This window comes from Clarias gariepinus, chromosome 4 (genome assembly GCF_024256425.1).
Source record: "Clarias gariepinus isolate MV-2021 ecotype Netherlands chromosome 4, CGAR_prim_01v2, whole genome shotgun sequence".
Lineage (NCBI taxonomy): Eukaryota > Metazoa > Chordata > Actinopteri > Siluriformes > Clariidae > Clarias > Clarias gariepinus.
The window spans coordinates 24188600-24216441 of NC_071103.1; the positions used below are offsets into that span (position 1 = coordinate 24188600).

A 27842-nucleotide genomic window follows, 5' to 3' on the forward strand; every position below is an offset into this window, starting at 1 on the left:
TATTGGTCACGTCTTTTGCATACACTTTTACATTTACATTTACATTTAGGCATTTGGCAGACGCTCTTATCCAGAGCGACTTACATTTTTATCTCATTATACATCTGAGCAATTGAGGGTTAAGGGCCTTGCTCAAGGGCCCAACAGTGGCAACTTTGTGGTTGTGGGGTTTGAACCTGGGATCTTCCGAACCGTAGTCCAATGCCTTAACCACTGAGCTACCACTGAGCTACCCCTTTTAACGGTAGTGCACTTCAGTAATTTAAAACAACACAATAAATGTTATTAGAGGCATTGCACTCTGCTCTCTGACATCACAGTGAAATGAGAAAAGCATAAAACAAAAAGCACAATCACATTCTCTCCATTTCAGCCATGATAAAATGAAAGTCTGCCAAATCATACTGAGGCAATATGACAATTTGCCAGAAATATTAACTGTGGCCTTGAATGCCTACCTTTTTATTGGGAAATCCTTCTCTGGCTTACCTGCCTGTTACTGATCCATCTTCATAGTAACCATTTTATTTTGGTCAAGGTCCTAATGGATTTGGAGCCCATCCTGGCAATGCTCATAGAAGTAACACACTGAATGGGATGACAGGCCACTACAAGTAACCACACACAGATTCATTAACAGCTAGGGACACTTTAATTTAACCAAAAGACATACTGGCATGTATTGAGATATGAGAGGAAACCAAACACATGGATAATAAGCTAAACTTACTAGCTAAGCTAACTTAAGCTTTTGATGAAACTAAGGGTCCTGGAACTGTAAGGCTACACTACCGGTTGCACCACAATTCACCTTGTAATAGTAAACATAAATAATATTTGAACTCTAATTTGCCTCACTTTTTATTCTAAAGTTTTTTTCTAAAGTATTTCTTAATATGCAGGAAGTTCACATTTAGTTTTCTTTTTTTTTTTATGTATCTTACTCTTGCATGGGTAGCCTACTCACAAAGCATGATTCACTGAGTTTCCAACCAGAAACCTGTGGGTCGTCCAATTTTAAGCCACTGGCTGATAACAAGTTTCATACTGCTAAATGCAAAAGCTGTGCTGAGTCAAGGCAGGAAAAAGAAACCAGCAATAAAAGAAAGACTTGCATGTTGACAAGCTGCCCACTCTAAACTGAAGCTTCTGGTGTAGGTGGGCTTAGTGGGGAGACACTAAAATAGAACCTCTCAAGGGTCGTGTGCATGAAAGAACAAGCCATCGTAATTTTAAGCTGCTCGTTTGTCTCTACAACCAGTTAATTTGGTTTTATGTATGTTTTAATGTAGCAGAAAGCAGTGCATACAGTTACACTGGAACAAAATTAACCTTCCTGGAAAACTGAGTTTGGTCTCACTAGCTAACAGCTGCAACAGCACAGTCCAGGCTGGTTAACCTGGGAGACCATCTTTGCCAGCTAGTAAGTAATTTTTTAAACTTCCTAATTACTTGAGCAATTAATGCTTGAGGTTTACTGACTGCCTTACTGTTACACTTATTGTTACAATATTCATTTAGACGTTGCTGTTAACTAGTTGGATCAGTGTGCATTGTGTTTTGGGAATTGGCTCTGGTCAGTCTAATATGTTTTATATACTCAGTGTATTCGTTTTTTTAATTGTTTGTTTGTTAATTAATTCCATGTTAATACGTCACAATATAATTAGGTGAATTACTTGAATTAAACCACATTCAAGATGGGTAAAAGTCTACAAAAAAAAAGATCATAGCAATACTTATTTACACCTATTGTGTGCTCATTATTTAGATATTCCGTTATCTAAATATATGCTTTGAGAATAATGTTTATTTAAAAAATTGTGTGTGCTTGTTTGTTTTCAAAAATAATGTGTAACATAACTGCAAGGACAAGACTATCTGTAAGCTGCAAGAAAAGGTATGTAATTGGCTACATTAAGAAGAAGGCGGGCCTTCCGCCCTTATTGGCTGCGCTGCACTGTCACTTATGCTACGTGCGTCATTTCCGTTGTCAGGTGGTGCTGCTATGGAAAGATGTGATCAGCAGTCCCAAGAAGGCTTTTCCTGATTACCAGTTTCGGTAATGCTGTGATAAAAAAAAACGTGCATTTTGAAAGACAGACTGCTCTGTGGTGTGGATGAATTGTCAGTGCACCGTTCCTCGGCAAGGATTTGGACTAAGATGTCGGCGGTTGTGTAGACAACACAGGATATTCCCCCGGCGGTTTTTAGCTAGAGGTGAGTTATTAAATGGCCCGTCAGTCAGTGGAGCAAGCTTTGCGTTAAAGAGCCGAGCGAATACCCGTTGATTAGCGAGAAAGCTTACACATATCCAAATCGTCGTGTCTGGCCAGCTTTAGTTTTCAGAAATTACATCGAAGTTGTATTAGCCAGAGCAAGTTTAGATAAATTAGCTTTGTCCTCGGGTAACATAGCTTCGAGGTAAGTTAGCTTTAAAAAGTATCAGTTGGAAATGTTAGCTGTTAGTGGCTAAAACGCATCGAAGGTGGTGTGTTTTGTCTACAAAACTAAATCCCCTCCCCCTCCTATAAATTCACCAGTTTAAAACTTGCATGTACACCCAAGCTAACGTTTGACGAGCTGGTCACAAAGCGGGTCGAAGTCAGGCTTATCAGAGTGATCAACAGAGCAGCAGCCTCAGCACTGTTCCTTTCTTCCTGTGACCGATCTGCTCCTAATCTCCAGGTGCTAACGCTTCCAGTGAGAATCATTAGCGAGTCTTGCACGGCAGGACACTTGACCAAATCATTTACGAGAGGAGTAGTCTGCTCACTGAAAGTCCTCTTGAACACTAGTTCAGGTTAATCTGAGCCACGGATTTAGCTACAGTTTGTGGCCGAGTTCTCTGGCTATTACTAATAGCCACATTGGTTGCGGTTTTGTATCAAATACTGACTGGTGATTTGGTTTGGTTAAAGCTTAAACAGAAAACTGACTATAAAAAGAAGCGCAGAGCTGACGGGGGAGAAAATATCCTTCTGTTATTCCGCACATATGGCTGAAACTCGTGGCTTTAAATTTAGCACTTGGCTAATGAGACTGGCATGTGTTTACAAAGCGGAGTACGCACACACATACCGGTGACATCATTTCACACGCACAAAAAAAAACTAGCGCTTAGACTATTAAAACTGTAAAGCTGGCTAAGCAGAAACCAAAAGACATTTAAACGGCATTTTCTAAACCATCTAAAGTCCCCCCCCCCTTTTTTTTAGCTCGATTACTTTGTGTGCAGAGGGGACCTACAAAAATGTCCAAACTCTGCGAGACAAAGGGTGGACATGGCGTCATTGTGCAGAGCTGTCATTTAAAATATCTCAAAAGAATGATGTCCATGTGAGCATGTCTGTCGCATTGTCATGTCAGCAGTCTGGAGCAAGACAAGATGAAGACTGATGATAAAACTGCGAATTTATGTGCCAGCTGAGATCCCACTGCTGAGTGTACACTGCTGCAGAATAACATTGGGCACTTTGGTTTAATGTTTTGGTTTGTTTCAGTTTTGTCATGACATTTCTTTATAAATGCTGTATATAAATTGTATACTGAACTTCTAATTATATGATAACTGAAAGTTAAATAAGGAAGAACAGGATGTGAGATGTCATTAGGAATATCATTCACCCCTGAGTGATATGATCTGAAATAGGCTATATTATGTACCTATAAAAATGTGGGTTATATTTTATTCCCCTTGTACAACAGCAGTTTGGTCGCAATTACAATTAATATTTTAAAAAATATTTATAGCAGTGGAATGTTTTCAAGACCAGTTTGTTCAAGTTATTACTTTCACTAATGGTATAGCAGCGTGATATAAACACGTGATTTTGTTTTATGGCCAAAGCCGTATAGAAAACTAGACCTTGAAAATGCAATATTGCTGTAGTACAACTCAATTTAAAATTTCGGTTTCTTTTGATTAGTGACAACACAATTGTTCTGTGCTCGGGAACTGTGGCCAAGTCCCCTGAACCTGTCCTCTGAAAAAGGTGCACAGATCGAATCACTTATGCAAGCCAATCTGAAGTGGAAGAAACGGCATCAGTGCCAGCTGTCGTCCAAAATCTCTGTATGCATGTTGCATGTGCCAGTCACATCTTCTGACTTACAAAACTACAACTGATAAAGTTGAAAGACATGAGAGAGAGTTGCTCTTAAAGATGTTTTTCCTGCATTATCAATATACTGTCGCCTGCTATATTGGAGAGTAAAAAGTATATCCGAGTACAGATAAAGATATTATTAAGCATAGTACAAATTACTCAAGCCTAGTGTGCACATGCCATAATTGAACTTCTCCTCTATAGTGAACTTCTTGCTCTTCCTTTCTTACATCACTGTTTTACCTTAGTGATGGATTTTGCAACTGATGCTGTTATTTAAGCTTTCTGGATGGACTGACTTTAATGACTTAAAATAATTATGGACTGTTCTGATTGTTTACTTAAATTCTTATGTGCTTAAATGTTTTCAGAATTGTTATACAATGTAGAGAATAATAAAAAAAAATAATGAGAATGTTTACTCTGACTGTGGGTGAACCACACTGTAATATCAGGCATGTGCTTCCTTGTTTGTACCACTCATGTTTGCAGATCTATGTCAATTAATAAATTAAGAATAGGTGGAATAAAGGGGTAAAATGGTTTATTGAAACAGCAATTCACCATAAAGCCATAATCTATTTCTGTAATTTGTTTTCCTGAGGTCTGTGTATACTGGTGAATAGCTCATTCTTTTTTGCATACAGTATCACTCATGCATTTATTCCCATTGTTTTGCGGCAGTCTCGTCAGGAGATTTCACCCCAGCAGTCTTTCTCTGATGTAAATGGACCTGTGATGGCCTGCCATTCATTCATAGCCACTGCTGTTGGCAGATCTTGTGATTGTCGTGAAGTGGTGGGAGGGGTTATCTCTTACTGAAGCCAGCTCCCATCCCCCCACATAAATGTCTTTTTTTTTTTTTCTTCTTCTTCTTCTTTTTTTTTTTTCTCCTCTTCCCTCTCCTGCCGGTGACTCACCCTTTACTGCCAGTCTACTGGAAGCCCTCAGTAGCACTGTACTGAATGTTTGCTTTCTGATTTGGAATGTGGTGAGCCAGGTTCCCTCTTTCAGGGTTCTGCTCACTACACCATTACGTAGGTGCTTAGTATCTCTGCTCAGGACCTGTTATTTATTTGCTTTGTGGCTTATTTAATTTGAATTAGCATCTCCTATTTTTGTGTTCATATAGAAATTTACTCCATTTGATTTGAATGCTTTTTGTTTATCTGCTCCTTTTGTCTATACAGATCTGCAGAATGTCTAGACGGCGTGTTGCAGAAAGAGGGGCAGGGGAATCATCCGGCAGGGCAAGCAAGCTCCTTTGTCCTGGGATATCTGGCAACAATGCAAAGAGAGCTGGACCCTTTGTCTTGGGTAAGAGACCTGAGCGTACTAAGTAAAAAAAAAAAAAGTTAAGTTTAATGCATGTTTATGAATAGAATTAATTTCATGAATTTTTCATGTGGACATCTAAAACTTCACTTTTAATTCTAGCAAGGCTGTTAGTTAAATGCGCTTCATAAAGGTATGCAGGTGTGTATTAACATTAATTAGAAATAAGGCTCTTTTAATAAAATTTTAAAAAGTGCAGTGTATGTAAATTTATTTAAGCCAGGAAGATAATTTAGAAAAACCAACTGTTAAACCCCATTTACCCATCTCTGCTAATAGGGCCGCGACTGGGAAACTCTCCTGTGCAGAGCATAGTGCAGTGTCTGGCCAGGAGAGATGGAACAGATGATTTCTACCAGCTAAAGGTGAGTTTAATCAGTTTAACAAAAACCACCCTCAATATGTAATGTCTGTGGGTACAGTAGGCTTTAGAAAGACACTACTACTTTTATCTTAGAGCTGGCATGAACCTTTTTGACCTTCCAAACAAACCTTGTTTACGACCTTCTACAAGAGGTCCCTGTTTTAAAGATGAGATTTGACAACCACTGGCAATTCACTTTGCTTTATAGTTTGCTATTAGATGAGTCAAGAAGCCTCTAGAGACAGGCTGGACACTGGATTACATGAACCCTTAAACTCCATTCTCATCCTAAGAACCAAGTGTCTCTCTCAGATAATCCATGCTAATTTTGTGTGTGACCAAAGATTTTATCAGATTGTCGTGATTGAGAAATCACTCCTGTGATGAGGTTGTTGAAACCTTGTGGGTGCTTTAGAATATGATCTATTTAGGTCATGACCTCTGTGCGTTGACCTCTCGTTAGATTTTGACCCTAGAGGAACGTGCGGACTCGTCTGGAGAGACACAGGAAGAAAGGCAAGGCAAGATGCTCCTGCACACGGAATACTCGCTGCTGTCTCTCCTTCACAATCAGGATGGAGTGGTGCATCACCATGGCCTCTTTCAGGTATAGTCATAACCAATGCAAGACACTGTCGTGCCTGCAGTTATTGGTTAAATGGAGGGGGCTGTAATGGGAATCTGTTTTTAAATTTTTTACATATCAAAGATTTTTGCAGCTGTAAAGATTGGACTTGGTTTGTTCCACAAAGCCCTGTTCTGTCTTTATCTGTAATGTAAATATCACTTTGACAAGAACATTTCTCTCCACAACACTCAATATGAGTCATCGGTTAGTTTAGTTTCTGTTTGAGCCAGGCATTCTTTTCCCACTCACTCATCAACGTTGCTGCTATTGCCTCTGCTGCTCTTCTTCCAGCAAGGCAAGGAATCACAGATGTACTGCTTAGCTACGAGTGCCATTCATACACTATTGATTGATTGTGTTACATGACTCTCTTGCACTGTGGTTCTAATCTATAGCTAACCTCTAGGTTTGCAGAGGCCGTCGTTTGTCATGTCAACCATTAATGCCCAGCCATATTTCATTCGGTTAGATGACTAAAGCTGGTGTGTCTGTGTTTTTTTTTTTTTTTTTTTTTTTTTTATTAAAACTTTAAATTGTTTGATGTTTCTTAATTTATTTAAACATACCAAATAGCAGTTATGACATTAGGTAGTCGTTATTTTCTAACCGTTGCACTTTCACGCTTTACTAATGCTGGTGTTTTGCTAAACTCTGCAATCAATCATTACATGCCTGTAGATGAACAAAATATCAAGGCAAACCAATGTGCATGGTTTTGAGAGAACTTAACAGCAGTGGGGAAATGAATCTAGAGCTTGTGTATGAAGGTCAAGTGCTGAAGGCAGTGCTGTCTGTGTAAAGCTGGAGAACATTTGTATTGTAAGAAAATGTTGTATTATTCACAGTAGCTCTTAAATGGTGAAAATGAAGTAGCATCTCATTTGTTCATCTTTTAATTATGACTTGCATGCTTTCAGCAAGATTTATTTTCCCTTCTGTGTGCCCATGTCTGAAAACTATATTTTCTTTGGTAACTTCTCTTTGATTCTTAGGACCGTTCCTGTGAGATTGTGGAGGACATGGAGGCCAGTAGAGCACGCAGAATGAAGAAGCGGATCTGTCTGGTGCTGGACTGCTTATGTGCACATGACTTCAGTGACAAAACAGTGGACCTCATCAATCTGCAACACTATGTCATCAAGGAGAAAAGACTCAGTGAACGTGAGGCCATTGTCATCTTCTGTGACGTAGTGCGAGTGGTTGAGGCTCTGCATAAGGTAATCAGTACGTTGTAGGTGCCGCTTTGTATATTTATTTTTTTGTAAAGTGTTTTTAAGATTTTATTTTTGTTTCTGTCTGCAGAAGAACATTGTGCACCGAGACTTGAAGCTTGGAAATATGGTGCTTAACAAAAGGTAAGACTTGCTGCTGATCTGCTGCTTATTTTCAATTTTTTCCTGTTGTGTGAAGCTGAAAGAGTTCTCGCCCTAGGGCAGTATAGAAGCAGAGGCCTAGCCTTGCCAACCTGCTCAGTTCAGGAGAATAAAGGTGTGAGTCAGTCGGGTGGGATTTGGGAGTCTATTCCAGTGAAGATAAGGCAGTATGCAACATGCTAGCTACGTGTTCTCTGGATGATTGAGAGAGTAATAGGGAAGCCACACACAGGTTGATAGTTCAGATCAACTAGTGAAATGAAATCTGTGAACCCTGCAGGATTTAAACTTTCTGGCATCTCCGATGTTTTCCTTTTTTTTTTTTTTTTTTTTTCTGTTTTGTAAGAAAAGGTGGCATAGTGGTTAGCATTGTGACCTTGTACAGTTTAAGACCCATCTTTGGGGTCCATGGCCATGGTAGTTAATTGGGTTTCCTTCAGGTATTCTGGTTTCTTTATACAATCCAAAGACATGCAGGTTAGGCTAAATACCCAAAGTGCTCTGGAATTGTTTGGCGTACCCTGCCTTAGTGCCCAAAACCTTTTCAGGCCTCCTGTGGCTCTGAATAGGATAAGCCGGACGGAGCCTAGAAATCAAATGTAAGGTTTGTTTTACCCAATGCTGTATTTGAAAATTAAGTTTAAAAAATAGAAAAACTGAAAGTCAGATTTTATGTCTGTTTTTGTATAACAGTATGAGTTGCTTGAAGCCAGGTTGTGACCACATAAAGCTCCTACTGCTTGTCTAAACTTACTTACTATACTTTGCTATACCATGCAAGTCTGAGAAGTGTCTCTCCTCAACACCAGCTTATAACTTGACTCACATGTCACGCATGGTTGATTTTCAGACCTGGTGCGCAATATGCATAGCAAGTTTCATTAAGAGATGTATTGATTTGTTTTTTTGCTTAATCAAAAAAAAAAGTTTCCATGAAATAATCATGCTTGTTGTACTTAACAAAATACTAAATTTATTTGTCCACTTGGAAGCGTCACTTGAAGCTTCATTTATTTCATTAAACACACACACATCTCCTATGGTGATTAAAGTGACTCTGTCTGGCTCAGTGGAACTGGAGAGCAGAACACTCTGTCCCAGCTGGAGACAATACAGAATGCTGCCAAAGAATCCATAACTCAGAGCTGAGTCATGCACATGCGCGCACACACAGACGTCACTCTGGCACATCTCTCCCCTCTGCAGTTTTTCCACATAACCTTTTTATCTTTTCAACCTGTTCCTTCTGTTGATTGCAAAATCAAATTTTAAAGGAGGTGAAGATGTAACTAATTTTGATTTAGACCAAGCCATATAAGGGATTCATCAAGAATGTTTAGAAGTTTCAGGTTAAATAAACACAAGGTCTTGGTGTTGCAATTGATTTAATAATTTGTCCAAGAATATGATGTAATAAACTGATTGACAGGATTAATTAGGAGAACTATTTTTAAAATAATTGATGCCCAAGACTCAGGTTTTCCATTGGAAGTTTCACTTATTTATTTATTTTTATTTTTTTGAGCAAAACAGATATGGACAGTCCTGAGAAAAGTTTTAAGATCTAATTTGTTTCCACTTATTGCGCTTTAGGATATCAGCTCACTTCTGGGGTTATGGGGTTGAATCCAGAATAGTTTTAAAGAGGAAGCTAGTGCACAGTGTATTGTGTATAATTCCTTGTTCCACACGAAGTAGTGTCCTTTTATCAGAGTTAGTTAACGGTTAACAAAACATGAACAGTCCATTGTATATTCAGAATGACTTGGAAGCCTTTACTAAGGACATGTTGTTCAAGATGACTTAATGGTGGCAATTGTGATGTGTTGCTGAAAGTGCTTTTGTGACTGGTTTTGAATGTGGATTTTAGCAGGCAGTTGCTCTTTCGTCTTTTCAGTACTGTGAACCGTACCAACAAAACTTTACCCAACTCTGACCGTCAGTGAAATTGACGATTGTATACAGAATAAAGCAGTATAGGCAGTGAGTGAGTAAGTGACGGCTCATATTTTTTTAGGGGGATCGTCTGTCTCATCTAGACTGGTATTTGATCCTAGATCATATTCAATATGGGGTCATAGCAGTGCTCAAAAAGCTAAAGTGAGGCATCTTGGCCTCAGCAAAAACAGCTAACTAACTGCCGAGGCTAATCTCTTTTTTTTTTTTTTTTTTTTTAAACGGCATCCATTGTTTAAAATGTATGAGTGGTCATACAAACACATGAAGTGTTTTAATCTAAATTGTGCAAGCAAAGATGTAAATGTGTGCCATTTTGTAGTATAGATTCATTCCTCATTAGAGTCATATAAGTCACTTGTAATTTTGAACGTGAATCATCATGACCTGAAAATCCGATCTGACCTATGTGGCTTGTAATGTAAACGTAGCCATAGTTAAATGTCCCAGTGCCCTGTATCACCTATACCACCTGTGGAACAGCCCTTTTGTTTGGAAATGACTCTTTCCATAATTTGACACAATATGGTTTGTTTCACGCTATAAAGTTGACCTTTTATGCTTCAGAAGCATATTCTTATGCTTCAGAAGCATATTCTTATGCTTCCTTTCATTTAATGTATTTTATAATGGAACTGATTGTTCAGGAACGAAAGCACATTAATTTAATGCAGGTGTGCTGATAGGTTAAAAACAGCTGTTATCATTATGGTAGAGTTTTAAGCAAGAGGTTAACAAGTTGTGTTTGGGGTCAGAGGTGTGAGGTATTGCTCCCTAGTGTGATGTCCATTTACTCACACCTCTTAAGCAGCTGCTTTCACCCTCTCGTGTCCTGCTGAGAGCACACACTTTGCCTGTCACTAGGGGTCCTTAGGGCTGTTACTTGAAGTGAACTTTGATGCTAAGTATTTAAATTTTTTTTTGTCCCTGGCAAATGGCTGGGCGGTTTTGAGGACCACAAATTTCTAAATTTTTTCGGTGTCTAATCTGTTTCATTTTGTTTTTAGTTGTTGTAGGCATTTTGTCTTTTTTAACTTTAGAGACGACTTATGAACAATGAAACATTTGTCTTTTTCTTTGATTTGACTAAGGAACTGGCTTAGAGTTTCTTCAGTGAAGACATTCTTAAAGTGTGAAATCCTGTTCTGGTACTTTGCCTTGATGCCCCCCCCCAAAAAAAAAATTGTATAAAATTTACAATATTTGGGCTTTTTTCGTCATGTGTAGATGTTTATAAGTTGCAGGAGGTGGTCAGTTTTACACATGCAATAATAAATATAAGGAAAGAAAAGCATCCTGAGGGACCTTCAAGAGGGGAGCATGCTGACTTACTAAAAAAAAACACACACACACAGAAAATTGTCATGTGACTTTAAGAGGGAATGATTAGTTTGGGAGCTACTGATAGTGGGGTTTATCTGTATTGAAAATGTATGTGGTGGTGTAGCCTAGCCTGCCCTCTAAAACACCACTAAAAAGTGTAGGTTTGTCTTTTAAATCCTAACTTCAGCTTTAAGTTAGTGGAAAACTCTCCTAAGGAAAACTCTGTGCTTCTGCAAGTGTTCTCAGTGTGCATGTGAGTCATTGTCAGGGTGTGAAAGTGAGAGAGATTTAAGGAAGCTAAGGAAGAGGATGTGACCAAGGGAACAAAGTTTTGAATAAAAGTTTACTATCAGGAACAACATTGACTCTGCTTTTGGGAAAGCTGCACACCGGTCTGTGTGGGGGCAGACATAGCTGAGAATCTTGTCCAGCAGGTTAACTTGGTGTAGACTCTTTTTTTTTTTTTTTTTTTTTTTTTTTTTTTTTGTGCATGTGTTTTATTTGTGTGCATGCTTTGAAATGGCTCCAATCACATCCTTGTACTGTGATAGGTTAGTCATCCAAGTCCTTGTGCTAAGCCACAGGTTGACTCACTTGTTTGTCGAAGGACTGCTTATGTGTGTGCTGTCATGTTTAGTTCTGTTCTCTGTAAAGACAGGCTATTACCGTTCTCCCTCACTCACGCTGTGGATCTCTGCCACCCACGTCAGTATAGTCGTGATGACACGGACACAAATACCAAACGTGTTTGAACAGATTTATTCACTGCTCATCTAGCAACAGTGGGTAGCACTGCTTTTTGTGCACAAGTGTAGCTGTTATCCCGCTTTTCCTCCAAACTTCTGTTTTGCCAGAAGGCCTTTTACTCTTGTGTAAAATACTTTAAAGTTAAGGACAACTGTGGCTTCATCAAACATAAACCTGGCTTATTAAATCCTACTTGTATTTTAGAATGTTTAACATTTCTAATTTTAGAAAAATTGTATGAACTTGTTTTTTATTTCTATAGAAAGAAACAAGTTTAGAGCTTCTAGTAAAAAAAATTTTGGCTTGAAAATATTTGCTTCCAACTGTTGCAGAGCTACCTACCCTTCTGTGCTCCGCCCCCCCCTCCTCAAAAGGCAACTTGTGTAGAGTACATGTTGTCACTTTCCAACAGCAGTTTGCTTTGCAGACAGGAGATTTAGCAGTATGTTACTGCAGCATATATCTTTAAATCTAATCACAGACTGTTTGCATTCTATGACCCAACTGTGCTTATAGAATGGTGTGTGTGTGTGTTATTGCAGAACTCACCGGATCACAATCACCAACTTCTGTCTGGGCAAGCATTTGGTGAGTGAAGAGGATCTACTGAAGGACCAGAGAGGCAGCCCAGCCTACATTAGCCCAGATGTCCTAAGTGGTAAGATGATGTGCATGCTAGTGTGTATGAGACAATATGATTTGTATTCTACAACACCACTGCAATCAAACCCTCCCACCACACTGCATTAAACATGTCGGGAATGGCATGGCTTAGGGTTATGATGTTCCAAGGTAGAGTACAGTCAGTCCACCCTGACAGAGTATTAATGTCCACCCTGTTACGTTTTTACAGTATTCTGTTATCATACATGAGTATTTAAATTTCTCCCTGTTCTTGATTTTTCATTTTATAATTGCGGTTATGTTGGTTGAGTAAGAACAATTGTCTTTTAGTATAATTGAGTGTCTAAGTGTGTAAAATTGAGTAAACTATTTTGCCATTTGAACAAAGCTATATATCTTTATATTCCTAAACCTTTTAACGAAAATTGTTGCACTGGACATTTTTGTGTTTGGACCCTTTTTTTTATTCACAATTTTTATTTATTTATTTATTTTTATTTTTTTAGTAAACCATTCAATCAAACTGACTGGCCAAACTTCAAGCCCCAGCTTTACCAAACCACCACTGTTGGGCCCTTAAGTAAGGTTCTTATTCCCTGTTTGCTCCAGAAGTGGCATATCATCCCTGACCCTTCACTCTGACCCCAAATTTCTAAAAACTGGGATAGGCAAAGAAAACAATTTTAATGTGCAATGTATAAATGACACAGACCCAAATGTTGTAAACTTAATAATGTTAAAGTTTTTACTAACTTTATAATTTATGGTATCAAGTCCCCTAGATTCTCTCTTGTTGTAAAGAGATCTAATTAAGCCAGCTTTGTAACTAAATAGTTTTATCTTATAGGTTTTACATTGAGGTTTGAAATAACACTACCTTCCTCTCAACTGTCATTAGTTAACCAATCACAATTTCCCACTTCTGTTTTTCATATATATATATATATATATATATATATTATATATTCCTTAATGTTGTCAGTTGGAGTAAATGGTAGAGTGTTTGCACTTCTCTGTTCACATGAAAACAAAGGATGCGTAGATCAGCAAAACGTGATTAAAAACAATGAAGCATTGCCTAAATGAGTCATCGTAATGAGTCATCCTGAGGGGAAACTCCTCCTGCTTCCTCCTTTTTTTTTCTTCTTTTTTTTTTCTCTTTCTGTCCTTACCATCTTCCATTTTCTTTTTTGTTTATCCTCCTATCTTGTTCTAGTGTATCTCTTATTTTTATTAATATATATTTGTATGGATTTATCTTTTAATATGCATGGGGTAGAGAAGTACAGTTGAGCATGTACTGCAAGCATAGACACTTTGAATCGCTGTTGTAAACATGTATCTCACCTACAGGATATGGTGAAGGCTATGATACTAGAGCTGTCATTAACAGTTACTCATGCTTTTCTGTTGGTCATAAACAGGACATCCTTCTTGCTGTTGTAACAATTCTGCGGTCATTTCTTTGGTGTTATGTGCAGTCCACTGATACAACTTTTAATCACTGACTCATGTCTTGTATGCACAGATCAGTAATAGGGCAGTAGTAAAAGAGGTGATGCTTGTCGTATATAACAATACAGTTTTGTGTGTTGACAGCAGTGTTGCCCTGTTCCAGTTCTGGGCATGAGTTTGGTGGTTCAGTTTTTTTTTTTTTTTTTAATCTTTTGTACATCTGTTGGGTATTCCTATCTGTATATGTGCTGAATATTCTGTTGCCTTTCATAAGTGCTGAATATTCTGTTGCAGGTCGTCCATACCGTGGGAAGCCTAGTGATATGTGGGCTCTCGGTGTGGTGCTGTTCACCATGCTCTATGGCCAGTTCCCCTTTTATGACAGCATACCTCAAGAGCTCTTTCGTAAGATCAAGGCTGCTGAGTACTCCATCCCAGAGTGAGTGCTATACATACACACTTTACTTTCTGTTGCATTGATCTCCTCATACAAATAGTACTAGTAGAATGCCAAAACCAACCATTCTACTATGGTTAAGTGTTGATAAATTAAATTGGTTTATAAAGTTAAAACCTAAATATCCGTTCATTAAGTTCTCAAATCAAGCCACAAAAGCGTGCAGATGGAGGTCAAGGACTTTAGTTGATGATCACATCAAAAGAGAACAAATGTTACTTGAGTGACTCTAACTGGCATGTTGTACTCAGGTTAAAACCATTGTGAGTCCTAAATATTGGAGTAGTTTAACATGTATGTTTTGTGAGGGAGCTTCAGCCAGGATTTTTTTTTTTTTTTTTTTTGCAGATGGGCTGTTTTTTTGGATGTTTCTATAAAATTCAAGTTAAAGACTACCGATATTACAAGAACAATTTAATATGAATATTGAGAAACCAATGTATTAATGTATTATACACTATTTTAAATACATTTCAGCCAGGAGCATCTGTCAAAATGTTTTGGTTATAGATGGTTATATGTAAGTAGTGTGCGTTGAATTAAATTGGTTTACAATGTGTATTTGCTCTCATTAAGGGATGGACGTGTGTCAGAAAGCACAGTGTGTTTGATTCGTAAGCTGTTGGTGCTGGATCCCCAGCAGAGGCTGACTGCAGCAGAGGTGCTTGAGGCTCTAAGTGACATTATTGCCTCCTGGTGAGTGCGTCAACTTTGTTGCCTAGTTGCTCTGATTCCCGCTGACTAATACTTTTCACAGTGCCTCTCCTAAAGGCCAACTCTAATGACTTTCTTGGAAATATTATCAGAAGCATGGTCTTAAGAAATGTTCATTTTGATTGTTTTTGGCCTGGGTCTTGGTATGTCTGTTGGACTCTCTAATGCTTGCACTAGTTTTCTGATCTGTCCCATTTTAATAATTATTTCATGATCCATAGCCTCTTACAGCATTAGTACATATGCAGATGTGGATGCCTTGAGTGTCTGTGCATTATTAGTTTTTGTTTCACTATTTTCTGTAAGCTTATTTTATTTTCATGAATGCAGTTTTCAGAACCTGAAAATACGCTTCCCATTGCTTCATGAAGTGTTGAGTAAGCCTGTGAACATTTCATATCAACTACCATTTAGTTCCAAATAAAAAAAATTTAAAACTTATTTTTAATTAGGCTTTTTAATCAACGTTGCTTGTAACACATCACAAGCAGTGTCTGTCGAGCTGTGAAATTGACAGAAATGCTTTTACCAGCAAAAAAACAAGTGCCTTTCTGTGCGTGATCACTACCAATGATTATCAATTCAGTGACTCAGTGGTGTTAACACATGGACATGATGTCAAGACATGATGTCTTTAACATGAATCACAATAATAGGAGGAATTAAAAGGAAACTCTAAGAGAAAAATTTTAATTCTTAAAAATGAGGGCCTTTAATATTTCCTTGGTAAATATGCTATATTATTTCCTTGGTAAATTCTATATTGAGGATTGGTAATGGAAAAAGCAAAATGTTAGTTGAAATGTATGTAATCCTGCTGATAAAGCTAGTGTATTTTCAGCGTTCCTACTACATATACAGTTTTCTCACCATTTTTACTTGGGTTTGTACTGTGTACAAGAAGACCAAAATGGGTTCTGAGGTTTTTTTTTTTTTTTGTAGGCATTCTGTATCCTCAATGAGTGGCCCTCTGCAGGTAGTACCTGACATCGATGACCAGCTCAACCAACCTGAGCATTTGCAGGAGGTCAGTGCATAATGTTTTGTTGGTGTCAAAAATCACTTCTGTTAAGCATCGTGGTAGCAGTTATCTGTTTATATGCTTTACTTTGTCCTAATTTTTTTCTGTGTGATCAGGTAAAGGTAACGGAAGAGTCGTCACAGTACGAGTTTGAGAACTACATGCGCCAGCAGCTGTTGCTAGCTGAGGAGAAGAACACTATCCATGAGGCCAAGAGCTTCCTGACGAAGAGGCAGTTCAGCAGTGTGCCACCAGTGAGGCGCCTGGGTCACGATGCTCAGCCTGTCAGTCCTCTAGATGCAGCCATTCTGGCCCAACGCTTCCTCAGGAAGTAGAGGATCACTGTGCACAGGCCATGCCAAGCAGCCGGATTCACATGTGCGTGTGATTTGCTTTAAAGAGCCTATGGGTGAGGAGATGCCGCATGTTGAACAATTATCCCTCATCTACTCCTGTTGTTTGGTTAAAGAAGGTGACTCTGGTTTAAACAACAAAGACTTTTGGGTTCCGAGCCCCTACCACCCCCCCCAACACTCTGCCATACAGACGTTAGCAGCAATACCGGAACTAAATCATGTAGCAAATGGGTGTGCACACATGCCCGCCTAACACACACCTCTCATTCTCCTTTTCTACTCTCAGCACTTTCCAAGGGGATCAGCTCAGATCACCTGACCTCAGTTATCATCCCTACATGTGTTTCCCAGTCTTTCAGTCAAACACACCCATCCATACTGAGCTCCATCTGCATCCACAATTGCAAATCTACCTCTTAACGTCTGTTTCTGTCTCTCAGTCCGTTTAGAACTGTGCTCTTCGTAGTTTTGAAAAGATATCTTAATGTGGGGATATGACCACAAGCACAGGTGAAGAGCATTATTATTATTATTATTATTATTATTATTACAGACTTCTGGCATGTCAAAACCAGCGATTATTAATTTTTTTTCCCCCCTCCCATAATCTGAATAAGCTTTGCTCCCCTCTCCTCTTAGAACGGTAGCATTTTAAATACGTTTTTTTTTTTATTATTATTATTATTCCCTGCCCTTTTATAGTTTATTGTTGTTTTCCTCACTTTAAAAATTATACTATAACACAAGGATTCTGTAGGCCTGCCTTGCTTGATTGGGCATTCACAGGCAGCTGTACATTTATAAAATCTAGATGCCAAAAATAGTTCCAAAATCTGCTGCTTTGCAATCTGCTGTCCTGTGAGGTACGATATCCCTATATCAACTAAAGATGCAGGCCACTGCAGTTGTCCCAAAGCTTTTCTTTTCTTTTTTTTTCCCCAGCTCTGTCCAAAGAAGGAGTTGTCTTAATATGTGTGATTTTCCTAGTTTTAAAATAACATGCCTTCTGGGTTCATTTTACTTATTACTTGAGCTCCCAGAGCAACCAGAGATGATGACACAAAGCTGTCAGAAGCAGGATGGCTCAGCTGCAATCATGTGGAAGTTTAAGCTCCATTAAGCCCCGGAAGTGCAGGCTTTAATCTCTTCACCACCCCTGCAGTTACCACAGCCAACATCTTGAGCTGCCCTTTTGAAAACAAGCCAGCACTCCTTTTCCACCACACCATATTAAGCAGAAACCTTGGCTGCCCTTCTGGTCATTGTCATGGGGAATGACCACTAAACCTAGGAATCTAGGCTTTACACAATATAGCCTAAGCCCCATCTTCCATTTTTAGTGCCATTGTCTTTATTCATCATGTAAATAAAGATTTTGAGCTCCTTTCTCTTGATACATTGATCACTTTTTGTTTTCCTTATCATTTTTGACAAAGTTAAAGGATATAAACATTTACAATCTTCTCAGACTGTTTACCAATCCAATCTAAGCTACTTGTAAAAATCATTGCCACAGAATATCTTGCCTTAGATTCAGATTTCCACAGTGAGTGATGATTTTGTACCTTTTGGTGGTCTAGTATATTTTAGTAAACAGGTGGTTGTCTTGCATCAGCCTTTGAACCTGTGACTTGAGCTTGTGAAGGCCTGCCTGGTTCACTAATATTAGGGGGAAATATAATACAGTACTGTAGGCCTCTGAGCTTCTCAATGGTAGTTTGTCTCTTTTGTTTTGTGCTCAGTTTTTAAAGTGCAAAAGCAATTTTGAAAGCATGAATGAAACTGTTTTAGCTTTGCTTGGTTAAAAAAAAAATTATGGGTGTTCAATTTAATTTATTCAATGTGTACAAAACAGTCTTGCTTCCATATGTTTTGGACACTGCCTCTATTCTTGTAAGGTGTGAAGTATCATGACATCACATAATCCTGTTCTAAAAGTATTGCTGTGAGAATCTTTTTTTTTTTTTTTTTTTTGGCCCATTAATCCCGATTGAAGTTCCCCCCCCCCCCCCCTTCTTTTCTTCTTTTGCCACAATCCTGATTTATTAAGCTACATTAATTACAAGACTGACTTCGCATAGCTGTATTTTTTTAGACAAATGAAATTGAAGCACATGTGACATTAAGGAATTATGTAGAGTTTATCCTGCAAGTTTAATACAACACACTCCAGTTGCCAGTGTGCAGATACCATCCTGATGTAGCTATACAAGTTTGCTGCCATCAAGCAGCATTACGCCGAGGCATTGACATGAGTATTTCAGTAATGTTGCCTGCCGCTATTGAAAGCATTAGTGCGCTCCCACGTTAATGTGAAATTTTTTTTTTTTTTTTTTTTTTTTTTTTTAGATATTGCAGTATTGTAGATTACTTGTTCTGTTTGTGGGCATTACGTTTTTGGGCCCTACTAAAATTTAAAGGCTACTTGCATCCATAATTCTCTGAAGAAAGGTAGTGTAATGATCCCCAGCTCTAATTTTACCACTTATCTGCAGCTTCACTATGTGACTCGGTGGAGTGGTTATCTAGTCATTACTTTAACCTGATAGGCCATAATTATTAAATGCCCCATGTAAGTGTTGTAACAGAACCATTCCTGCTTGCTCCCTTGTAGCGCTCTTGGCATTACAAGGCCAAGCTGTGTATTTGCAGCATGACATTTATGGTTGTTGAGCTATATTGTTTTATACATTAAATAATGCATGACGTGAACTTTGCAGGATGTGCCACATAATCTCTGCATTTAAGTTGCCAGAAAATTTGGGTGTGGCTATAGGTTTGTTTAAAAGTAAATTGCATTTGTAATCTAGTTAAAAATACACTAAAAAATAAATTAATTAAAAACGGAGGATGATTCATCTCAGCGGCGCTAAATTGGGAGAATTTATTTTAAAGTCAGTCATTTTGTTTTAGAGTATGATCTTTTTTTTTTGTTTGTTTCTGTCCTGTCATATTAAAAAACATGTTTGCAAACTGGAAATGGTGTAAAATTGGATAATTAGTTAAAAGCCTAAATGTTCGGTGTTGTAAGCTGCTTGTTCGGATGGATATCAGAGAAGAAACTGGGTAATTGTACAGAGATAACAAATTTGTATAAATGACATATTTTTGTACTTCATAAAATCTCTACATGCATGTCAGCAATAAATTTGATATGGAACATGTTGACTTACTTCACTGTCTGACAACATTTATATGTGATGTATGCAGTCAATGTATTTTATGAATTGTGTACAATGCAATGTTTTGTCCAGTCACATCCAAATATGACACTTTACAAGCCTATATAATATTATTACAAATTTACTTAGGCCAAGCTTTTTTCTCCTCTCTTCAGTAAATATGTACTTATAAAGTTGTTCTAAAAGAACAAGTGATCTGGACTTGGGCAACATGTTTAGAAAAGCATGCCAACTAACTGAGGCATTACATATTCAGTATGTGTCTTGTGTTTCCTTGGGAGAGATTGATTAAATCAGTAGACGATATTAACATCCATAAACTCAGTGTTGCCCCCCTCAGTTTAAACTAGTGCCTGCTATAAGGTGCCCTCTAGTGGAATACCAATGTAACACAGGATTTAATCAGAGTGTATCTACCGGATGTGCTTGGTATTTTAGGGAATCAACTTATTTAGCATTTTTAAAATAATTATTTTTAAAACATACTAGCACAAGTGTAAAAAAAAAAAAATAATAAATATATATATATATAAAATAAACCAAAACATGATGCCAGTAATAAAGTATATAAAACAAGGTGTAGCGTGGATGGATGGCTTGCATCTCAATATGTTAGGATATCATTGACAGATTTATTTCAGTAATTTATTTCAAAAAGTAAAACTCGTATAGATTCATTAGGCATAGACTGATATATTTTACGTCTTTCTCTTAATTTGAATGATTATGGTTTACAGCTAATGAAAACTCAAAATTTAGTATCTCAGAAAATTAGAATAATACTTGAGACCAAAATAAGAATTGATTTTAAACACAAATGTTGGACTACTGAAAAGTATGAACATGTACAGCACATTTACAGTTTATGTACTTGGTTGGGGCTCTTTTTGCATGAATTACTGCAACAATGTGGTGTGGCATGGAGGCATCTGTGGCACTGCTAAGGTGTTATGGAAGCCCAGGTTGCTCAGATAGCAACCTTCAGCTCTTCGGTGTTTTTGGGTCTGGTGTCTCACATCTTCCTCTTCACAATACCTCATATATTCTCTTTGTGGTTGAGGTCCTTAAACCAGGTATTAGTGTTTTTGCATTAGCATCTCCATAAAGCCGGGTTAGGATTAGGGTTATGGTTTTCGAAATGAATTACTGAAATAAATCAACTGTTCAATATATGTTTAAATTTGTTGAGATTCACCTGTTTGTGTGTATATGTCTCATAAAACTGGAAAATTTGGCATAAAGACAAATGCCTTTTTCCTCACTAGTATGTACCTGATGGTCCAACAGGAAGGATTCAGTTTGCCCAGTACGAGTACATCAAGAGCTACTTATGGCTCCTTCTTCCAGTGAGGGGAAAATAGACTAAATATCTATATATAGTAAATTGGCGGAGTTGATACAAAATGCAAAGAAGAAGAAAAATAAAGTGACACGAGACATATAATGGAATATAAAAAGCAAAGTGACATAAACATAAATTAAAGTGGAGCCCCAAGATTTTCAACAGTTCATGCACAATTCTGTAGAAATGCTCACTTTGTTTGGTTAGCTTTATGTCTTAATGAAAACAAGTTTGCACTCTGCTTGGTTGGTAGGAGGGAACTAGCAAGTGACAAAATTCTGGAGAAAAAAATAGAAATATTTGATGCAAAGTATTCCATATTGAGAACTATGCAAATACCAATCAAAAAAATTAATTTTATTAAGTTTAGGACATGCTGTGTATTAATAATTGGTTGATTGGTTTATATTGGTAATGTTTATAAGTTTCCTAAAAATACTCTTATTACCAGAAATCCCTGCAACTTCTAGATGCGTTTGGGGTGGCTTGGTTTGAGCTGCTGGCTAAATGCTTGCAGACTTTCCTGAATGACAGTCCTCCTCTACCCACTTCCCTTTCCTCCACCTACTACTGTCACCATATTTAAGATGGAGGTTAGCAATATCACTCAGTCACCTGATATCCTGTTATTCAGTTGAACATGTTTGCGACAAAATGCTTTGTATGCATCTTGGTAATATATTGTGAGTTGCTGACATGAGAGTTTCCACTCCTGCGCCACAAAGTTTGATTTGAGAAAACTCAGCTAGGGTAGATAAAATGTTTTAACTAACTCTAAATTGTCTGAATTTAAACTGACCTGTGAGTTAGTGGTAAATATTTTACTTTGCTTATTGAAATATGACAATGAATTTAGATTTCTTCAGCCAAAATATAAAATATCTTACCAAGGTAAGGAACAATATGTACTGTAGGGTTAAAAAAAGAACTTAATAAAAACATGGCAGAATCGCCTCTAGTATTTTTTGGACGCACCCACCTCCTTTCTGGCAAATAAGAAACATATTTAGCAGTGATGGGTTTCAGCTGCTTTGACTCCCACATTTCCTGGATCCCATAGCCTTAAATACTTATTCAATATCATTAGCAAACTTTTCACATCTACCCGTAGTACAAGAATCGATATAACCATCAAGTTAAAACAAAGGACAAGCACTGCTGTTCTTTTCTCCAATGAGTTGTTAGCCTGTCTGGATGTAATGTGAATTCTATTTTTAAACGAAAATTGGCAGGAGATGAGGATGGCTGAGTGTTTTTCTCGAAATATCTTTGAATCCACTGCATCCTGTCAAGTGAAGTTTAAATTAAGTTGTTTATGTTATACAGTGCGTTTGTGTGCAACAAGCCAAGTCAGATAATATATTACAAAATGCTGTATCATCCTGTTCATTTTGATAACAACACTAACAAACTAGGTTTGTCCAATAGCTCTGTGATGCACGTTGCCTCCAGCCAGAGAAAAAGCTCCAGTTTCAATAGAGACAGCGCTCTTGAAGCTGAATCATCTGCACTGTAATTGACAAACATGTCAGGGTTAGAACTAAAGAATGATTATTCCCTATGATTATTCCCCATAGAGGACTGTCTTTGTGTCCGGTGTATCAAGGACTCTATTTGAGGACAGTACAGAGGTCTAGATGCAGACTCATTCGATTAAACCCTCCTGTCTTTATAAGGTTCATGTTCATTGTCCTCCTTGTCCCTGCCTATAAGGTCTTTCCGCTTCCAATTATATGCATGTACACTGTGACTGTTCTGAGCTCTCTGAGGATCTCCATGTGTTGATTTATTGCTTTTATCGCTGACGAACTATCTGAGAGCTTGAAATTACAGATACTCCATATGCAGTATGTGTGTATGTGTGCATGTGTGTATTTATCTATCTGGCTGCTATCAGGGTGCAAGAGATTTGTTTGTCAGAAAGACAGAAAGACAGATATTGAGAGCAATTACATGCGATTTGAATCCTTGAGTCTTCTGGGATTATTAATTATTTATTTATTTATTTTTTTTTTTATTTAACCTCATCTCATGCACTGTATCTATGCTTATTTGGAAAAGCTAATAGAAAGCAGAAGTGACACTGTTCTTCTCCAAATACCTGTGAATAACTATGAACATGAGGTTTTGAAGAGCAGGTTGACAATTTCAGTAGGTGCCCTTTTTTCTCTGTCAGCACTAAATTATGCCAACACACCTGTGGACTTGGATACTATTCTATTACAGTATGTCAGGCTCTATGTGTATTTTTAAATATATAAATGTGTACTGTATTTACACTATGTGGTCAAAAGTGTGTGGTCACCTAAACAACACAGTCATGTGTCGACCTTCTCCAAACTGTTGCCACAAACTCAGACGAACACAATTATATAGAATATATATACTGTATATATACTGCAGCATTACAATCTCAATTCAGTTAAACTAACGGGCACAAAGTGAGGGTTATGAAGGCATGATGTAAAAGAACTCAAGGATTTCTGAGTCACCTGCACAAAGTTTAGAACTCAACCCCACTGAACACCTTAAGGATGAACTAGAATGCTGACTGCACACCAGGCCCTCTCACCCAACATCAGTGCCTAATGATGTTGCATGCTCCAATATCTAGTGGAAAGCTTTCCCAGAGGTCTGGAGGTCATAATAGGTGCAAATGACAAAATTAATTTTGAATGGGATGCTTGAGGTTTCTACAAAGTCCTGTATGTGTTACAGCTTTTACATAGTCATACAACAGTCATGCCTTTTATGCCAAATTTGTTGCATCTTGCATTCTATCAGAAACTTCTGTTTAGGTAGCTTCTGGAGCAGAGCTTTGAGCCCTCTCATTAGAGACAGTTTATCTAAACAGGATATTACAAATTATGAAGGTACCAGTTGCCATCATTCCCCTTGCATTCACACACTCACTCAATCACTCACTCATGTTCTTTACCGTTTTATTCTGTATTTAGGGTCACAGGGACCTGGAGCCTATCCCAGGAGGTTTAGGGCACGAGGCAGGGTACACCCTGGACAGGGTGCCAATCCATCGCAGGGCAAGTATTTATTTATTTGCATAAGAAGTTAATTCTGATTTTAGTTTTTTTACTTGTTTTTGCCCCATCTGCTCCTTCCATCAAGCACAAAAGCACACTAAATCCCAAATGTTAGAAAAATACTAAAATCAGAAATCAGAAGGATTTATGCCTGTGTGTGTGTGTGTGTGTGTGTGTGTGTGTGTGTGTGTGTGTGTGTGTGTGTGTGTGTGTGTGTCCACACATGCACATGTGTATGTGTAGTGATACCAGCTGTTCTTCTTCTTGCAAGCAGCAATGTGCAAAATAAGCCAGAGGAAACACTACGCTCTGCTTCCAGGAGAGCTGAGAGCCCAGCAAGGAAAGAACAGCAGGAAATGCTCAGCACAGCAGCTTCACTCAGGTCAGTTCTTCAGCACTGGGAGTTAAAACAAAATAACAATTTGGCCACTGAGAAAATAGCATTCCATCCATATGGGACATGGACAACAGCCTTCAAGTGAAATCCAATAATGTTTTAATCAGTGACAGTTTGGAATGTGTTTCCGCAAAGCCAAGTGTCGGCATCAATTTGTCTCCTCAGGAGCAATAGCTAGCTTGAGACCTTGGCTTTTAATTTTGATGTCTAAGCAGAAAAGAGTTTATTTTATGGCAGCTGTGTATGTGAGTCTTAGTATTACCGTGCAACTGTATTAGCTCCCCCCCCCCTCTTTCTCTACTGTTCTCACAACACAAACACACTTTAATCTGATCATTTAAAGTAGTAAACTTTCTTTAATGAAAGGTCCAAAAGTAAAAGTGCCTTTTAATCTTATTTATCTCTTTACTGTCGGATCCAAGAAACTACTCTGTGTGTGTGTGCGTGTGTGTGTGTGTGTGTGTGTGTGTGTGCGTGCGTGCGTGTGTGTGTGTGCGTGTGCTTGCGTGTGTCTGTGTGTTTGTGTCTGTGCTTGCGTGTGTGTGTGTGTGTGTGTGTGTGTGTGTGTGTGTGTGTGTGTTACTTATAAAAAAAAATACTGGTATGTTTTGGCCATGAAGCAAGTTATGAGAATACAATAAAACAAATATAATTATTAATAGTAGAAGATGGTTATATTTGTCACGATATTTAACAAATATTAAAAGAAAACATGACTGTGAAATGTTGGAAGATATGCCACAAAATATGCCACTGGTGGACTGGTTACATTGTCCATAGGCATCAATTGGTGTGTGAATGTGTGTGTGCATGACAAACATCCTATTCAGGGTATAATTTCATTTTTGATTCCATTGTTCTTGGACAAAAATGCTTACTGAAAGTGAGGGAGTAGATTGTTAAATTACCATAACTTGGATTTTAAGCTTTACCTTTTATTAACAAGGGATTTTACCATAATGCAATATGAAATGTATAAACGTCTTATTAACTGTTATTTAAAAGAGTGGTAAAATGCATGCGCATGGTATTTTTTATATGGAGACATTAAGTCTGAGAAATGAAAGACATATGCTACAGCTTACCATAACTTTGGTAATAGGTACAATACAGGGCCTGAACTTGCTGGCGAACCAAATGCTACTCACTACCTACTGTAGCTTTCCACTATCACATAACATCAACCAGCTGTGGAGGGTGAAGGCTAGTGCATGCTTTATAATCAGTGACAGTGAAAATTCCTTGGCCTCACACCAAAAGCAAGAGAGGTTAGAATATAGAAAAGGGGTTAGTTAACGGGGCAAAACTATACCTGCTAAATCGTAATTAACATGCCTGTGCCAGACACCTCAGCACAGCCTTAGGTGCACTGAGAAGCCACACCCCAAGGGATTAAAGCTACACTGGGGGCAGATGGGGAACGTAGGTGATTTTAAGGTTATTATTTTAATATTAAGACTGATCAGTGAAAAATGTTTGCTGATGAATACATTTCAGGGGTTTTTCTTGTATTATGTTGGGCCCCACTGTATTGTATTTCTTTTGTTTCCCTCCAATACGCCATTGTATATGATGTCCTATTCATTTAAACAAAATACATTGCCTGGACAAAAAAAGGCCCCTTCATTTAGTCACCTTAAGCTTTAAATACAGCACTCATTATGGTGTCCAGTTTATGTGTGAAAATAATTCTTCATGCTCCCAGGACCACTCTTTCACAATTTAAGTCCTGAAATATGCCTGTCCCCCATTGATGTGATACCCCGGTCATCCTGGTGATACATTCAGGTGATCAGCTGACTTTGTTTTATCGCCACATAACATTTATGAGCCTAGGCCTGACCAACTGAAACAATTCCAGATCTTAATACTGCCTTTAGAGGCTTTGTACTGTATACATGATTTCTAGTAAACTGAAGCCTCTTTTCTGATTTGTCTCAAAAAAAAAGAAAGAAAAGAAAAAGCTGAAAATGTTCCTTTATATCCCGAGGTTAGGATCAATTAAAATGCATGGATCAATCCATAGTTATTGTGACTGTGGAGATGAATCTTAGTTTCCAGTGAGGAAGAAGATGAGTTAATGCAGTCTAGCTGGAAATAACAACTTGTAAAGCACTGTGGCAAAAACTGCTATTTTTATTGGTCCCATTCTGGTGCTGTCTTCCCACAGAGCGAAAAGTACAGCTATGTACTCATTATTGCCTTCCATCGGTTACGCTAAATGGTGACGAGCCCTGTGTGGGTTTGGCTGGATGTGGCATTGTGATGGATAGCCTTACTGGGTGGAATTGTCTCTCTCTTTCTCCCTCCCAGCTTCACCGCAGTGAAGTTTGGGTGGAGTGCTGGTGGCCTCATTTGTTGCCACTTTTGTTGCACAGTGCTTTGTAGCAAGATTCTAGCATATCCTTAGAAGCCACAAAGGCGACTGATATAGCTGGGGACTGCCAGGCCAAAATCTACTGCATGCATTCCAATGGCTTGCCACATGAATGTGCAACTTGTCTTTAGGGTCTATGGGTTACATCTGCAAATTTGTGGCTAAACTAAGAGGGTTGGTTTGTAAGGTGCAACAACATCACCAGATTTTGTTGTTCTTTCTTTGCGTTTCATGTGATGCCACACTATTTATGTAAACTAATCAGGTGACACACTGCATCAAAGTTATTGTATTTGTACATTATTCAATGCAATTTATTCTTATGATTGATCTGACCTACGGTTCAGTATCTTTATCTTATTTGACATTTATCCATTGTGTATTATAGTATACATCTTATCTGAAAATATCACACTGGAGTAATATATAATCTTGTAGTGATTAAAAGAAGTTAGAACTTAGAGTATTGTTAATATTATGGAATGCCTGTAACCATAACAAGAGGATAAGCCTGTCCCTGATCAGCATGAGAACTCATGATTCTGTCATAAAGGCCATGTCTCTGAGGACACTTGAATCACAGTCTGGTGTGACTCATAAAAAACATGCCTATGAGATGATGCTAAAGGCGCACAGGCTGCACATTTCTCCAAAAAACACTGATTTTCTGTAAATACAATGTTGCACTCAGATCATCATCCTTTCCTTTTATAGTCAAAATTTATATTGGAATGTAATAGTTAAACATTAAAAATCAATGAAAACAGTAGTGTGTATGTCTTCCGGATAACAGTAGCATTACTATTACTTCTAAGTACCTCTTTGCAATAATACCTAAATATGCATATCGTACTGTGTATGACTGTCTATGTGACAAATAAAATTTAAATTTGATTATTACAGTATTTTGTAAACTCTCTCTGGTTTGGCCCTGTGTATGGTAATACAGTGAGAATGGAAACCGAAATATGCATTCTTTGATCATACAACGCACTAGTGTTGAAACTTGGAATGGGTTTTTATGCATTGTACTGTATGCTG

The 27842-nt window shown here is 38.0% G+C and overlaps 1 protein-coding gene across 2 annotated transcripts; it reads left to right on the top strand.

The window, feature by feature from the left end:
• The first annotated feature begins 1997 nt into the window (after positions 1–1997).
• stk40 (serine/threonine kinase 40) lies at positions 1998–19634 on the top strand. Of its 2 annotated transcripts, none has more exons than XM_053494618.1 (11): positions 1998–2220; positions 5300–5426; positions 5724–5809; positions 6272–6415; positions 7429–7653; positions 7739–7791; positions 12378–12493; positions 14209–14353; positions 14948–15067; positions 16028–16112; positions 16223–19634. In XM_053494618.1, the coding sequence occupies exons 2-11, from the start codon at positions 5309–5311 to the stop codon at positions 16439–16441; spliced, it is 1311 nt and encodes a 436-aa protein (XP_053350593.1). In that variant the 5' UTR covers positions 1998–2220; positions 5300–5308; the 3' UTR covers positions 16442–19634. The 2 variants fall into 2 exon arrangements, with proteins under 2 accessions (XP_053350593.1, XP_053350594.1); XM_053494619.1 differs by having other exon boundaries at positions 2008–2062.
• Positions 19635–27842: the final 8208 nt, after the last annotated feature.